At 42.8% G+C, this 15,393-nt stretch overlaps 1 protein-coding gene across 1 annotated transcript in view; it reads right to left on the minus strand.

Annotated features, from left to right (window-relative positions):
* The window catches only part of T265_05781 (hypothetical protein), a gene marked incomplete at both ends in the record, with an annotated part of 73,104 nt that overhangs the window by 19,091 nt on the left and 38,620 nt on the right, over positions 1–15,393 (minus strand). Inside the window, 7 exons of the mRNA XM_009170875.1 lie at positions 598–930; positions 2,504–2,614; positions 3,346–3,531; positions 5,313–5,444; positions 7,130–7,254; positions 9,454–9,562; positions 13,942–14,121. Of these exons, the coding sequence (XP_009169139.1) occupies positions 598–930; positions 2,504–2,614; positions 3,346–3,531; positions 5,313–5,444; positions 7,130–7,254; positions 9,454–9,562; positions 13,942–14,121 (1,176 nt within the window). The remainder of the gene's footprint in view (positions 1–597; positions 931–2,503; positions 2,615–3,345; positions 3,532–5,312; positions 5,445–7,129; positions 7,255–9,453; positions 9,563–13,941; positions 14,122–15,393) is intronic.

Consider the following 15,393-nt stretch of genomic DNA (forward strand, 5'->3'; position numbering starts at 1 on the left):
GAATTACTTTTGCAACCGATTGTCGCATTGAGAGAGTTGACTTCAGAAGTGATCAGTAGCATCAAGACCAAACCATCACTTCGAGACAACGTCCAAATATACAGTCCACTGCAGCATGGGCCGACTAAACAACCTTACACTTGTTCGGCAGCTGATGTACCAAGTGACATGGACTACCCGAGTTCGTAGATGGTAAGGGCAATCCATTTTATCAAAGACAGTACGCTGATTGGCACTTACAGCTTGGCATGGCTAGCTTGAAAGTAATTTATTGAGGAGTTAAACAGGTCAAGAAATGAGAAGAGCGTTGGGATTCAATTACGTTAAGTTGACTATTCTTGTAACATCACAAAAGAAGGAGGGACGCATTTGAGTGCTCTTCCTTTAGATGAAATGTTCATTCACTTATGATTGCTTACGTTTTGAAATAGTCCGTTTTATGAGAAATCAGAGTGGCGATGGAAGTTGAGAGATCAACCGGGCGACTAGTACCTAGGAACCACACTAATATTCGTCTCTAAATACAATCAAGTGAGACAAATGAGTACTTAATTAAATGTGTGATTCATACATAGTTCCAATCTGTCAGTAACTCACCATGGCGAATTCACTTATGGAATCTCGTGGTATAGCATCACCGACGCCGGGTTGGTGGTTATTTGTTCGCCCGTGTTTGAGGTCCAGCTTAGGTGGTGAGCTGGTCACGCCTGAGTCGTCGAGCGGTATAAGCCTAGTAGGTGGTTCGAGTGGAGACAACGAAGAGTTTTCTTCGGACACGCACTGGCGAAAGACTCTTACCATTGCTACAATTGCATGAGCAATCGGGTGCTTTACAGTGGACTCTGCGCTGGCTAGTATGTACAAGAACCGACTCGGAGAAATGCATTCAGAGAGTTTTGGAAACACCGTCTCAGATGGGACAGTTTCTGTCTGAAAGGGTGAACAGGTCACGAGTTGAGTTTGGGAGGGAGGTATGAATAGACAATACAGCTTAGTTTTTTCTTTCAGAGATATTATAAACACCAGAGCAACAAAAGACTTGAATGTCCAAATGAATATCATTCTTTGACCTATTCGTTCACTGAATTTCTCGCAAATTGCATACGCAGCATAATTACTAGAGAGCGAATGGCTGACAGACAAATAGAAGTGGAATGCGAAACTACTAGAATAACTATCTTCGGTCATTTGCAGCTCCAATTGTTACCGCTGTCATGAATGAGGCATTGATCAGGCGTTTAGCCGAAAAATGGCGGATATGAAGAGAATGTGTGCGTGAAAACAATGTCAACACATGTCATATTGATATAACATGGTTTTTATGCAGGGAAAATGTGACTTTTCTGAATATTACTTTGGATGCGCATGAGTATCGGAAACTATAACAGTAAACCGTCGAGCAAGCCAGGTAGTCTGCCTCGAGGAACCTCACCAACCGATTACTATGGATTCAGTGTTGAGATGTAATAGCTTCAGCGTTTGTAAGTTAATACTTCCCACTAAGCACCGAATGAATTGTGGTTATCCAACTGATTTTCCGCTGACTATCGATTTCACCTTACATTAATGCTATTGTCAACAATTCCAGCCTGACGGCATTCAGTTATCGTACATTGTTGCTTATTAGCCAGTTCGAACCAATTCCATGAGCTCGAGAATATGGGATCTGTTTTGCTATGTTTATATGATGTTTAGATTCCTCAAGGTCAATCGTACGTTCATCAAAGCAGGTAGAAACTGAAAGAAAATAGTTGATTTTGTAATAATCAGTCAGCTATTTTGTATTCCTTAGATCATAATACGACAAGCAAGCAGAGTTAGTCTGGACGTTGAATTGATCCATTTAAGTGCCACGGCATTGACTGAAAGCACACGACACAGGCTGGCATTGCATTCAAGCCAAGGGCAGGGTAGTAAGTTCTACGGAAGTCCGCAAACTGGTGATTCGCTGGTATGCTGAATGTTGGTGTGGCACAATTCTTTCATGCAGACTTGTTGTTGGCGTTCTAGACGATTAGGTGCATCATCACGTAGATGCTTCAACGTATAAGGCATGGTGTCAACTTGTTGCAACGATTGACTCTGAATGAAACGCAGTAAACTCCATGCATTCTACTTCGGTACAGAGAATTCAAACAGCGAAAATGTACCTAAAAAGAACCAAATTAGTTAAACACCCATAGAAAGTAGAGTTCGTTTCTAAGAAGGCAAAAGCAAAGTAGGTCAAGTTGAAAGACAGCCGACATCTAAATAAACGACCAATGTAACTTCATCCAGTTTTTTGCAGTCAGGCTGACTTGAAGTGTGTGGTACCAGAGCACTGGTGTTTCATCCCTCGTTCTACAGCCCATCACCTACTAGCTGCACGGATTTTTTGGAAGCTGATTTTGTGATTGTGTGTTTGTTTGTGATATTGGGCGACCCACCACGGCGGTCGACCGCAGGCTTGCAAGTGCCCAAATGTGCATTGATTTGTGGCTGACAAAACTATGCAACTACATACCTGAATGGCAGTCGTTGAGCGTGTGGTACCAGGCACAAACATGACCACGTGTGTAACCTGTGGACGTCCTTGTGTGATCGTTCCGGTCTTGTCAAACAGCACAGTTGTCAGCTGAATGGCACAAGAGATATATAAGCTTATGTGTCGTTCACAAGTAGATCATAAAAAAGCTCATTCACATTCAACTAATAGGCCTACTGGATAATTCCGGATCAACAAATGATTGAGTCAACAGCGCATTTCCAAAAGTTCGGTCAACTTTTGAAAAAGATGCGTTAAGTCTTCGGTTCACATGATCAAGCACATTTTGAGAAAACATTGTAAGGAGTGGTAAACAAAGTTGGTTCTTTATTTGTAGAGAAAGTGTCTATCAAAATCCTTAACAGAGATTATATCTGGTGTATGCTGACACCAGTGATGACAAGGAGTCTCTTTTCCCTGGTTTTCGTAAACCCTTCTCACAGCATAGAAACCACCGCATTCAGCATAAATTCTATCCTCGTAACACGCGTGACTGCTTGAAACTTATTCATGAGCTCAGTGAAATCACCTACCTATTTAGTGGACATCAACACATACCTACGATATTTTGAGACTAACTTTAAATGAAAACATATTCAAAATGAGCACGAGGCTGAAATGAAGGTGAAGCGCTCCAGGCATTTGTCTTATCAGTGTTCTAGAAATAATTGCGTTCGATTCTTGCCAACATGCTTGTCAGTACTACCGGATCTTCTTAAATTGAGAACCTCGGATTCGATTATGCACGAACATCAATTTCTCAGTAAAATCTATCTATTGTCACTGATTGTGTTTAAGTTTTCACCCAACAAAGAACGTACTTTTCGCATGTTTTCCAATGGTTGGCCACCCTTAATGAGGATACCGGCCAGTGCTCCGGTTCCTGTCCCGACCATGACAGCAGTCGGCGTGGCTAAGCCCAAAGCACACGGACATGCAATGGTTAGTACCGATATGGCCATCCGAAATGCATGATCAACGGCCAACAAAGTTATAGTACAGCCGGGCTGGAAAGTCACAAGAAAGTATCAAAATACATTAAATATTTGGAGCAGATTGTAGAAAAGCAGTGAAAAATGTGCCGATTGTAAATCCAACGAAAAAGAAAAAGTGAAGTTATAAGGTAAGTGACAGTCAAGCTTTCCTACAATGTAAAGCTACCTTACTCACTGATCAACAGAACGGGTATTTCTTAATTCAAGTTATTCTAAAACCAGCACAGGAGAGAAGTGAAAGGATATGACACTGGTCTCAAAACTAGTGCACGATTATCCTGGTTTGTGTATGTTTAAAAGAGGAACATTCGATTCTATTTTCATTCTTCCAAAAGTTAATCAAAGCTACATCTCTGGCCTTGACTAGTTTGAGGTGGGTCACACACCGTGGATACATCTGGATCACCTCACAAGAACAGATAAACACAGCTGTACTTGAATGGCGCACACATAACAAAATGCACAAGCCGTTCCTCTCTACTCCGCGGGAATGATATCATTTGCGGCCTTGTTATGCCAGAGTCTGTACCTTTAAAATATAGCGCCTGACGCACAGTAAAATATGTCTGTAAATCTGCCCTAACGGATCGCATTCTCCTGTTCTGGCACCTAGTCGAACCATTCTTTGAAGATATCACGGCGGACGGTATAAAGTAAAATGTGTCTCCGAATCTAGCCATGCCTTGAGCTGAACTCCACTGTTGAACTGGAGCAACAGCGCACGTCATCCTGAAGGTTGCCATTCTCTCTTAGAATTCCGGGTCGAGTGAGCATCCGATCATCGAAGCATACACAGCCACCGACTTCTTAACATTGTTTAGTGTTCAGACTAGTGCCCTCAAGCCTTATCACTTCAGTTCAGCAGCGATTCAAAATGCCTGCAGGCGGGGTAGAATGATAAGGACTTCATACTTGATAAGCGAACGATCGTATTCCAATTTACACTTGTCGATCTACTATCTAACTGCGTACAACGAGAATAATATGGTGATTAAGTTCGTGAGCTATGAACTGTTGAAGGCACGACAGTGAAGCGTCGGGGTTCAACACTGATGTCATGCTGTCAATGATGATGATGACCGTTGAAATTCTCTAATAAGGACGAAACAGATACAAGTGGTCTCGGCTTTTCGGCTTTCCACACCAGAGCAACCCCAAAATCGTTGATTGAAGAATGCAGACTCCCGTCATTGTGTTAAACGTAAATGACTTCTGTCGGTGGATCCATCTTTTGTAATTTAAACTCGTATTCCGGTGCCTGGGTGGCACGAAAACCTATTCATTTGCTGGTCGAACCATGACCAGAATCTCAGAATTGTTAATTTTTTTATTTTACCCTTTGCGTGAAAAGAGGTCATGAAAGCGACCTGGTGTTAGACTATGTTTGCATCATTTAGCACGAGCTGTCTATGAGGATTATGGTGTATTCTTATTGATACTGGATTCTCGGCATCGGCATCGCGTAAATACTTTGACATTCGGGAAGAAACCTTTATGATAGATCAGAAGGGTGACCGGAGGAATAAGCTCGCTTTCTGAGAGATAAAGACCAACTGGTCATCCCCGTAAAACAGGGCTCACTGTCATATACTTTGGGATACGACGATATGGCAGCGGTACAAACACATCGGACTAACACTGAATAATCTGAATGGCAGTTTTAGTTTCTGAATGAACATCCAAGGACCAAAGAAAACAACCTTAGTGAAATCCCAGCTAACAATGTCAAATCTACATGATAATGCATTCAGTCACACACAACGGAAGACGAAACTTTGGGGAATTCAAGATACCTCATAACCCAAGATGGTATGCGGTTGCAGCATCCCCAACACGATCCAAATCAGAAACGTTGCCAAGGAAACGCAGCAGACGAACGGCACAAAATAACCGGCAATGCGATCAGCAAGCTGTTGAATTGGAGCCTGTGGTGGGTAAAGGATAAGACGAAAGTATGGAGTAGTTTGTAATATAAACATCCCACAATTTTGCTGATTTTCGAAATAAAGCGAGTGAAGGGATTGTTGTGCAGGATGTAAATTCCAGATACTAATCTCAAACGGTGGGATATTTCTTTCATCCAAACTGATATGAAGATGGAATCCACGATTACGTAAAGGTGAACAGACTTCAGAAACCAGATTTCTCCCTTTAAACTTCAAAATGATAAGAACCACAGAACAGTAAGAAATACGAGAGTTTATACGTGAGATGGAAACACGCTACTGAGCATGGCTCCGAACGACGAAGAGAAGCCAGCTGCCATGATTTTTCACGATAAACACAAAACCGGACCACTCAGCGATGTCGTAACTGCTAGACACAGGAATGAAAACCGATCATAAACTACCAGAGTTTACACCTCAGCATTCGAAAATCTAACGGCTGGTTTGAACCGCCGATTTTTTTAGTCAACGGTTTGCACCTTGCTCACGGAACTTCTGCATTATCCACTATCAACAGAGAAAGCAACAGCAGCGTTTGCATAGATACTTTACACTGTAGGGCCACAAAGTTTATATAACTATATCCAAAGCAGTAAAGTGAAAAAGCAGACGTGAGTGGATGGGTGGAGGGTCTGATGTCAGACCTCCACGAGAATTTTGAGGTTCCTTTACCATCAAGCACTCAATCAGACAAGCTATGAAGAAGTTGACAGCACAAAGGCAACTGACGGCTATTAGTTGCTATTCCTCGCAATGTCTGCAGCTAAGTGCAGGGGTTCAAGGGAATCCCATCTTGGAGGTTGGATCGAACCGACAACATCCAAACTTGTCGTAATCTCTTTCACACTTTTCTGCAAGCTACGAGTTGCACCATTCTGAAGGAGGCGCGGAGAACAACGTTTTCTTCCGCAGACGATGCTTGGGCTTCACAGCACACGGTCGAACGACCGAAGCGGATGGTGCCGGATGTTTTCCGTGACTGAACTACTTGGCCCACAAACAAATACCAGTTTTTCAATTACCTCGTTACGAATCTGATGACGCCATCTAACACCAACACCACTCCGGAGACATCGGTGCTCAAAAAACTGACGGAGGCCTCACTTAAGTTGTCTGTGGATCCGTGGATCATACAACGACACAGCCAGTACGACAGCCTGACACACTTTGGGACTCAGTGATTTGGGTTATTGACGCCACAAGTGACGCAACTTCACAAAACTGATTCACGCAGCTGAGCTTTTGTCCACTGACTTGATCAGATACTTCCATCAATCCAACTCCGTAAACAGTGAGCAACATAGCACGTGTACTGGAAGTTAGAATTCAGAGAAGAGGTCGGTGCTCGGAGAGCTCAGTCTACTAATCTGCAGATTACTATAAGCAAAGGAGTACTGGGATGATGTCCGGTCGCAAACTGATCAACTGGATTATCTCCGACATCACAGTTAAAATCATGCAACAAAAACTTAGATGCTGTTCATGTCAAAAGTTGGGAAGAGCCAAAAGTCTTAAAAGCAATAATTTTTACTTGCGCTAAAGTCATCAGAGCAGGGCCGATTACCACAAAGCAAGCAAATGGTTTCTATTTTTACTTTTTTGTTCCATGGAAGGTAGTGCAGTCATTCTGCCAAAAGGTGTCTGATTTGGTTGAAAAAACTTACCTTAGATGTCTGAGCTTCTTCAACCAGACGTACGATTTGTGCAAGGGCAGAATCATTTCCAACGTGTGTCGCTTCAGCCCACAACACATTGGTTAGGTTAATGGCGCCACCGATCAACTCAGAGCCTGAAATACAGACGATACATGAACGTGTGGAAAGGCAACAAATTTCTCAGTCGGCTCGTGATTCCTACTGGCGGAATGAACTTGGTGTTCGTAGTGAAAAGTGATAGATTCACCGTGTTCTCATGAAGGAATTTATCTTAGAAATCTTGAGATCCCCATTTGTATAGATGATTCCGAACAATGGTGTCAGTAACGACAAAAGGTGGTTTATTTAACACTGCTCACAAATCAGTGGGTGGGCTTATCCTGTATTTTGACACCTGGGTGGCTAAAAGCTACTGATCTCAGCATCGCATTTGGTTAGTAGGTCAAACAGATTGGTTTTCATGACCAAATATCATGGATCCGCTAGACGACTCAGAGGAATTTACAGAGGGAAGAAAGGTGACGTAGAAAGCTGCTTACTCCATAGTCCATTGCAAAAACGACTGACTGAAGGGAATAATTGATGATACAAAGAAATCCTATGACAAAGTTTCACAGCTTGTTGTCAATTTAGGCTTTAGAGCCCTGGAGGATTACGGGCATATCCCGATCCCAGGACGTAGCGCAGATTTAAAGATTTAATGAATATTTAAGTGTATGTTCATCTACCAAACCCCGACACTGAAGCGAAAATCTCCGAACAACTACAGAATGATCTCTACCAGACACATGAGTATAACAGTCTCGTCACAACCGGAAAATTAAGCGTTGGTGCGTGGCCAGAGCCAACACAGTTACTGGAACCACAAAGTTAGTGTTGAAAGGACTGGTAGAATCATAGATGTAAATCGGACAACCAAAGACGACAGAATAAACAGTAATTAGAATGACTGTAGAGCTGGAGTACCAATCAAGCCTGACTATGCCGATACAGGTCAGGATGTTGCTTTATACCATTAAAATTCTCTTGGTGATAAACCTACCTGCAGTTTGGTGTACAAACTGATGTAGTTGTCGAACTTCACGCAACTTTGGTTCGAGTTTAACATAATCGGGGACCGCGCCTACCTGATGAGCCCCAAAGAGGACTAAACCGGTCGGGAGCTGTTGAAGAGTTTTCAACAACCTTATACGCTGATTACTTCAAATGCATTTTGTTTGACGATCGAGAAAAAGCTCGGAGTAGGTCGACTACTACCTAAATTCTCCGCTGTATTAGGAATTTGCTCCTATATTGGAATTGGCATGAGACCAGCGGGCCACAAGATATGCATCCTACACTCACCTAGCCAATTTTTTCATGAAGGAGGAGATCGCTTCAGGTACACAATCGAGGGACTGTTTCCTCCATCCATGTTACCCTCGTGATGCCTGGCGCTTTTAAGCGACCGACTATAACCGTCAGTTGGCGCTACAAAGACCATGTGGCAGTGACACTAAAAATTCCGAAGAATCGCCAATAGAGAATACCATGAAGTTATGGTATATTAAATCACGACGTCTGACTAGTAAAAAGACTCCATTATGAATGACAGTGTCGAGTGGGAGAGGAGTGGAAAAACAACTCGTTAATGCCCACACCAGTCCATAAAATGTTATAGCGAGTAGTAGCTTGATGAAGGTAGGTAACATTTAGAATATGATTTGTTTATTTTTAAGATCCCTAATCTACCCTATGTGAAAATTCACTAGGTGCTCAGTTTCCAAGTGTAAACAGATTAGTTTTGACTGAACCACATCGTTTGGTGACATGTTGATTAACAAGTGCCGTAGACTAGACCTGTGCGCTGATTGAGATTTGGGTAAAATGCGATGACCACCATGACTCATGTAACTCAGATTTTTCTGTTCGAATTTTACCCCTTCACTAACAATTTGTACGTGATCATTACAAATGGCATCCTTTCCCGGAACGGCTTTGGCACAGTGTGGCATAGCCAGGATCACGGTCAAATAAAAGGAAAGACGCCATTTACCGAGGACAGATTAACAGTGAGCCAGCCCAAACATGAGCGGTAGTTACGAAACAGAGAGACGGATGTGCGGTTGAGTGTAAATGAATGGTCGGTTATATACGTTGTCATAAGCATCCGCCTCCTACACACAGCTGACAATTCAGAGAGTTGAATGAAACCATCGCCATAACAAGTTGAACACGTGTATCTGGCAAGTTGGGCCCCTGTCTTCCAGACAACTTCCCTCTGTGTATACAAAAGGATATAGTAGCAAACTGCTTGCAGCACTCATATAGAACAGCTAAAACGAAATATGCACCTGGTTGTTTGTCCACAGGCATCGACTCGCCCGTAATCAGTGACTCATCACAAGCTGAGTTCCCGACTAGAACTCGCGAATCAACGGGGACTTTCTCACCGGGACATATCTGAAAAAAGAGAAAAAAGAGAAAAAAGAAAACACTATTATTCAGAGATCCGGCGTATTGACGCAGGTTAGAGTTTAGATATGAGAAAATGTCAGTGTGAAGAGCTTGCCTCTGTGTCGCTCAGCAGAAAAGGTTGGAATAATGCAATCAGCGAACATATTACTGGGTGATTTCATTTGACCACCCTACATCCACATAGCAGTTATAAGTAATTCAACCAGCAGGAATCCAAAATTATATATACTTATAGATTATATATACAATGTATATGTATCATATATTATCCAAACTTTTGTAATTTTATTCCAGAGAATCAGAATTTGGCAAATGTTAGTTAATCGGCGTTTGCGGGAAGCAATCGAAGAGAAGTGCGGTATATTTTTGCCTCTACCTAGTGACTAATTTGGTTAAGAATGCATATTTTTATCAGAAAATGATATGTATTTGACAAAGTGGTTCAAATATAAAAAAAACGCAAAGGGTTTGTAAAAAGACGTATCTGTCTCCCAGTGCTTCCAACCGAAACTTCAAACTCCAAACTAGCTGCATTCTTGGGACCCACAGCAAACCGAAGCAGTCCAGTACAACTGTAGGGTTAAAGTCTGATTAATTTACTCCTTCCGTGAGCTTTTCTTACGTGGTCCACTAAGTTAGTCATAAATAAAGCTGGTCCTGAAGAGCCGCTAAGCATTCTCATTTGAATGGTTGATGCAGTCTAAACACGTGTATCGATGACCGAGAAGTTAGGTTGGCTTGTTCGCAATCACTAGCCCTTCGAGAACTTTAAAATGGTGGCTGAATGAAAAGCAGCATAGCCAAAAGAGTCTGAAGCAAACATTCGGTACAATATGTAAGCCTAAGCAACAGTCCTTAGATGTCTCATTGGTAAGTGAGGCGGTGCCCGCGATTAGTCACCTGTTCTTGACGTAATACTACTGCGCATTTAAGTTAGAATGGTTAGGTAGCTCCGGAATGTGTAGTCCTAAGCACAATAAGTACACGCAAGCTTAATGACAGGAAAAGTAGACCAGACATACCATAGCTCATAAAGAACCATTAAGCGCGTGCGTGCCCTTAGGCATTGATTGTGGATGCCACAGCCACTGTTGTCGTGGGTTCGCAGTCCACCATGCACCAAGTTCACATGTAAAAACAAGTGGTATATTTGATATGTCGGGAACAGACAAAATTAGAAGGTTACTGGAGTGCTAAGAAGAAAATACCGTCGATTTAACACCCCCCGCGGTCATGTTGTTAAGTAGAATCTGAAACTTTCAACAACCCGAGGACTGACAGAAAAGTTTTACCGAAGAATTCGTATAGTGGGTTAGCATCTGTTTCTGTACTCGCCTGCCACACCAATCTCCCGCGAACGATAAATGAGGTTACAGGCGGTTTGTACTGAGCCACATGAGAAAACAACTAAACGTCATACACTTGACGTACATTTGAGGGAATAAGGCCAAGCAGGAGGAGACAGTTCTAAAGATACCTACGGAAATACGACCAAATTGGCCGCAGATCCATTTTATGTCTCAAAATCGAACAACTACAAGGGAACCCTTGCATCTAAAATCCATTTCATCAGCTTGAAGTTGCTGATCATTAAGCTGGGGACACTTTTGCGTATCACTTCCCTCCAAGCCGTCCTCTTCTGTGTCTGTGCTTCTCACGCCATGAAATTTGCGTTCATAGCCTACGGAATTCCGGCCAAAGCACCTAGATTTTGAAGGGTTATCCTCTAGCGTTGATCAGTTGACCATATGGAAACTACTTCGGAATCCTGTAGCTCACTTTTTTTCTAATACATCAAAGTCATCATGGACGACTGAGCATGCTCGTAGCTTTCATCCCCCCATAATGTACCCATAATATGGCACCAGTTCCGCCCAAATGATGCTATTTAGAAGCCTCAGGAATCCAAAATGAAATCGGCTCAGATACAGGATGTTGCATCGGCACGTCGCTAGCGTTTTTTACACGGCACCGGAGAACAGATTAGTGTGGAGTCACAGGTTCCGGTTCGTCTGCATTGGTGTCCCGATTCACCATAAGTCACGCGTGGCTTTAGGCTACGATCAATGGTAAACGGACCATGTGTTATCGAAGCAGGGGAAATCTGCACAGTAGTTACCAACCTCAGTTCCAGCATAGAGGCAAGGAGGAATGCTGAAGACCGAAACCAACGCACGTCGATGGATAACGAGAGTTGTCTTCTAGTTAATGCATGGAACAAAGTGCGCAGTAGTAGACGCAAACTACCCGCCCAGGCATTGCAGTTCACAAAGCGTATGTGGCAAAGCGTATGCAAAGCAAAATGCCAACAAACCGCATTAGAATGCGTACTAGAACTGTTGCTCAGAAAAGTCGATTCCATCACGTGAGTTAGACGCAGACTGGACAGAGATAGAGCGGGGAGCACATCTCTCCATTGCGAGTGGAAATTTCAGGCTAATCGTTTGGATCTTCTCCTCACCCCGATACCTAGACTTCGGACTAGATTCACAAGTTTTGGCGGATAGACTTAACTTGAAAGAATCATCCATAGCACTTCCCAGTTGAAGGAATCGATAGTCCCTGAAGTCTAAGATGGGATGAGCAGTGACCGAAGATTTTCGGCAGATGGTTCTGAAGGCTGTCATGCCGGAAATACTAGGTTCATTGTGCCATGTTTAGCAAAAAACCGCATTCTTATTTGGCGATGTGTGGTTTGACTGCTTAAGCAGTGAGGCGGTTTAATAGCACTCCTCCAACATGTTACCCGCACAGTTGAGCGGGCTGATGCCTCTGTGGTTTTTCGGTGAAGACTCACTTCCTTTTCCTTTGTACAATCTCACCATCAAACATCTTTCAATTCAGATAATACCCGCACTTTATGGAGGGCGATGTTGATTAGTTGAAGTTTCTGGTCCAAAGTCGTGCCACCAGACTTGTGGAGTTTTGCTGCAAGCAGGTCTTTCCTAGATGCTTACCATTCTAGAACTGCAAGTTTGTTGGCCGTATCCGTTCAATAGACAAACAAAAGTCTATCTGACAGAGTCTACCCAGTACAGCCCAGTCGAAATTCGTCGGTCGGTTCATCAGTTCGTTGGTGCACTTTTGCCAGGCACTCATTATTTCGGCTTCAGTCCCGTGTCAGCATCCTATAGGATTTGTGTCGGACTGATGTGGAAAAAACCTGAGCACGAGCTGTTTCGCACTCTAGCTGTTATCTTCAAGCCCTTCAATGCCTCATGGTAGTAGTATTCCGATCACCCTGGCTGCCATTGTCAGTATTCGGTGCTTCTGCTTCTGCATGGCTTCTATTAACGCGCTTGATTATTTGAAGTCTTTAGATCGAGAAGCTACCTTATTTTGGTCGATCAAACCGATTTTTGGATCCTTCAGATATGTTACGCCAAAATTTATGCGTGAAACTTTGTTGCTTTCTGCTGGGCAAGGAGTTGCGTGTGCACTTTGATCATTGTCATGATTCCATTTTTCTCCTATAAGGAAGCCGATTCAATAGTTGTATCTAGTAGCAGCTTTTTGAAAAGCTCTTGATCATTCAACAATGGTTCATCCAAGGTTACGTATTACTTCAGTTCGATTGCAACTAACGCCTTGGAGGATGTTTGACTTCGCCATCAGTTTGATTAATCAGTGTTCCAACGTTCTGCAAGCGTTCTGAAGCCCAGTATGGAGGACAGTGTATCACTGTCTGTCTTCAACGGATCGTGTTTTAGACAGATAGTCCCGCACTGACGGATGATCCACTTTTCCAACGTCACAACGTCAACCCGGAGTAATCTAAGGTTGAATGGTCGTCTGAAGCAAATAATGGACTCTCGTTTTGATACGTATCAAGAAGTGTAAACGCGTGGCACACAATGGACAACTTCGCAGTGAAAAAGCAGACTTTTGAAGATCAAGTTAGACAAGATAAACAATAAGTAAGTGGCGATCTATTCCAGTGTTTAAACAGGTTCATGAGAGACAATGGAAAGAGGCATATGTTTTAGAAAGAATTTCGATATTTTCCATTTCTAAGCAATTCTTAGTTGAATGTGTAGCCTAAATGTGAGGAATAAGTAGTTCCGACCAATCAGCAGTCATAAAGTAGAAAGCCAGGATGGTACCGTTTTCCCCCCGGCTATTTTTTGTTTTTCTTCGACCCAGTGCTTTATCCGATGCCTAAATAATTAAAATTTGACAAGAGGCACTTTCATCCTACTTACTGAATAATTATGGAATACGAGCATTGAAAACAAAATGATTCATTAATTTTGTTGAGGGAATTACTGGCTGAAACCATGAAGTTCACACAATCAGGTACGACATTCAAACGTGCGTAAATGCCACAATGGTCTCATTTGAGGCAGTGTGAAATATTGGCTGACCTTTATAATATCCCCTCGATGAACAAGTTCGACTGGTATCCTTTTTTCCGTCGCATTCGTATAGATGTTCTCCGTGATATGTTGACTTGCTTCGTTGTGTGATTGTGTTTTAGATACGATTATGGACGCTTCTGTTGGTTTTAGAGCCAACAGTTTTGTCAACGCCTCCGAAGTTTTCCCCTAAATGGGACGAAAAGATGCACAGTCCAAATTAAAATCAATTAGCGGAGCTGAAATCTCAGATGGAAGCATTGAAGATAACAAAGTCGTCGTCAAAGTGGTCGGATATGATATTGACCATGGACGTAAAACCGATAATGCAAAGAATTCATCCGCCTATTCAGCCCATAACTAGTCTACAAGTTGAGATACTGCGAATGTTTGTGATTAGGGGGAAACTAGAGGAACGAAGGAGAAAGCGACGGACTGTTGCAGTAGCATACGGTAGTACGGCTGAATAGCCGATGTGTATGACAGCCTGTGAACAAGGTGCGCAGCATTCCCGTCCAACGTTTCGTTGTAAAACCTTCGAATCTGACCTATAGTCTCAGCTGTTGCGGCTCCAACCAAATTGGTCAACATATACAAGAGCAGGTCACTGAAACAAAGCCATTCATTAGTGTTCTTCCAAAACTTATCACTGTGCCAACATACACCGTGGATTAAAGGAAGGCGAATAAGTTTCGTTCGTTTGAAAGCTATAAACCCGGTATCATGTGGATTAGCTTGACGGCCAGTGGACGCCATGATAAGGTGTTCGGATTATTGGAAACAAACAACATAAAACGCTGGCCAGGTGAACGTTAAATCATGGTTTACAGGGCAGAAATGGATTCATCAAGCTCGTTGTTAATATTGGTGACCTGAAATCATCCAATAAACATGAACTCCCTACAGCACGTAAATGTATTTGACCGATGAAGCCAAAAGAAGGCCTCTGGCAAATTTATCGACACCACCTCAACATCTGTAGTTAAATCAACAACCACAAACTGTGTATAGACTGTCATCACTAGTTCGTTCATCACAGATGATGAAAAACATTTGGTGCACGGGTGGGAAGTGGCGATAGGCGACAATCGTGATAAGTCTCGGTGTTTCCGCAATATAGACAAAATATACCGTTTATGGAGATGATCCCCTAGAGTGACCAATTCTCAAGATCATCGTAATCAGTGATAGCAACACCTGAGGAGAACACTGGCCTTCAGTGCCGTACAGCCATGCCCATTTATTTCAATAAAGCCTTCTAATGAAAAAAGAGGAACCGGGGTAGAAGGACGATCCATGGCTAGTCTACAACAAAAATCGGAAGTGCCTACAGCTCAAAAACTAAAAAGGTGACAGCATGAACGCAACTGGCGTCGGTCAGCCGCCATTTAGTTATGTCTCCAGCCAGGCAAAGGAAGTCACGTTTTTCCATCCTGGAAGGAGAACACCACAAACAGCAAC

The sequence above is a fragment of the Opisthorchis viverrini genome (assembly GCF_000715545.1).
Source record: "Opisthorchis viverrini unplaced genomic scaffold opera_v5_114, whole genome shotgun sequence".
Lineage (NCBI taxonomy): Eukaryota > Metazoa > Platyhelminthes > Trematoda > Opisthorchiida > Opisthorchiidae > Opisthorchis > Opisthorchis viverrini.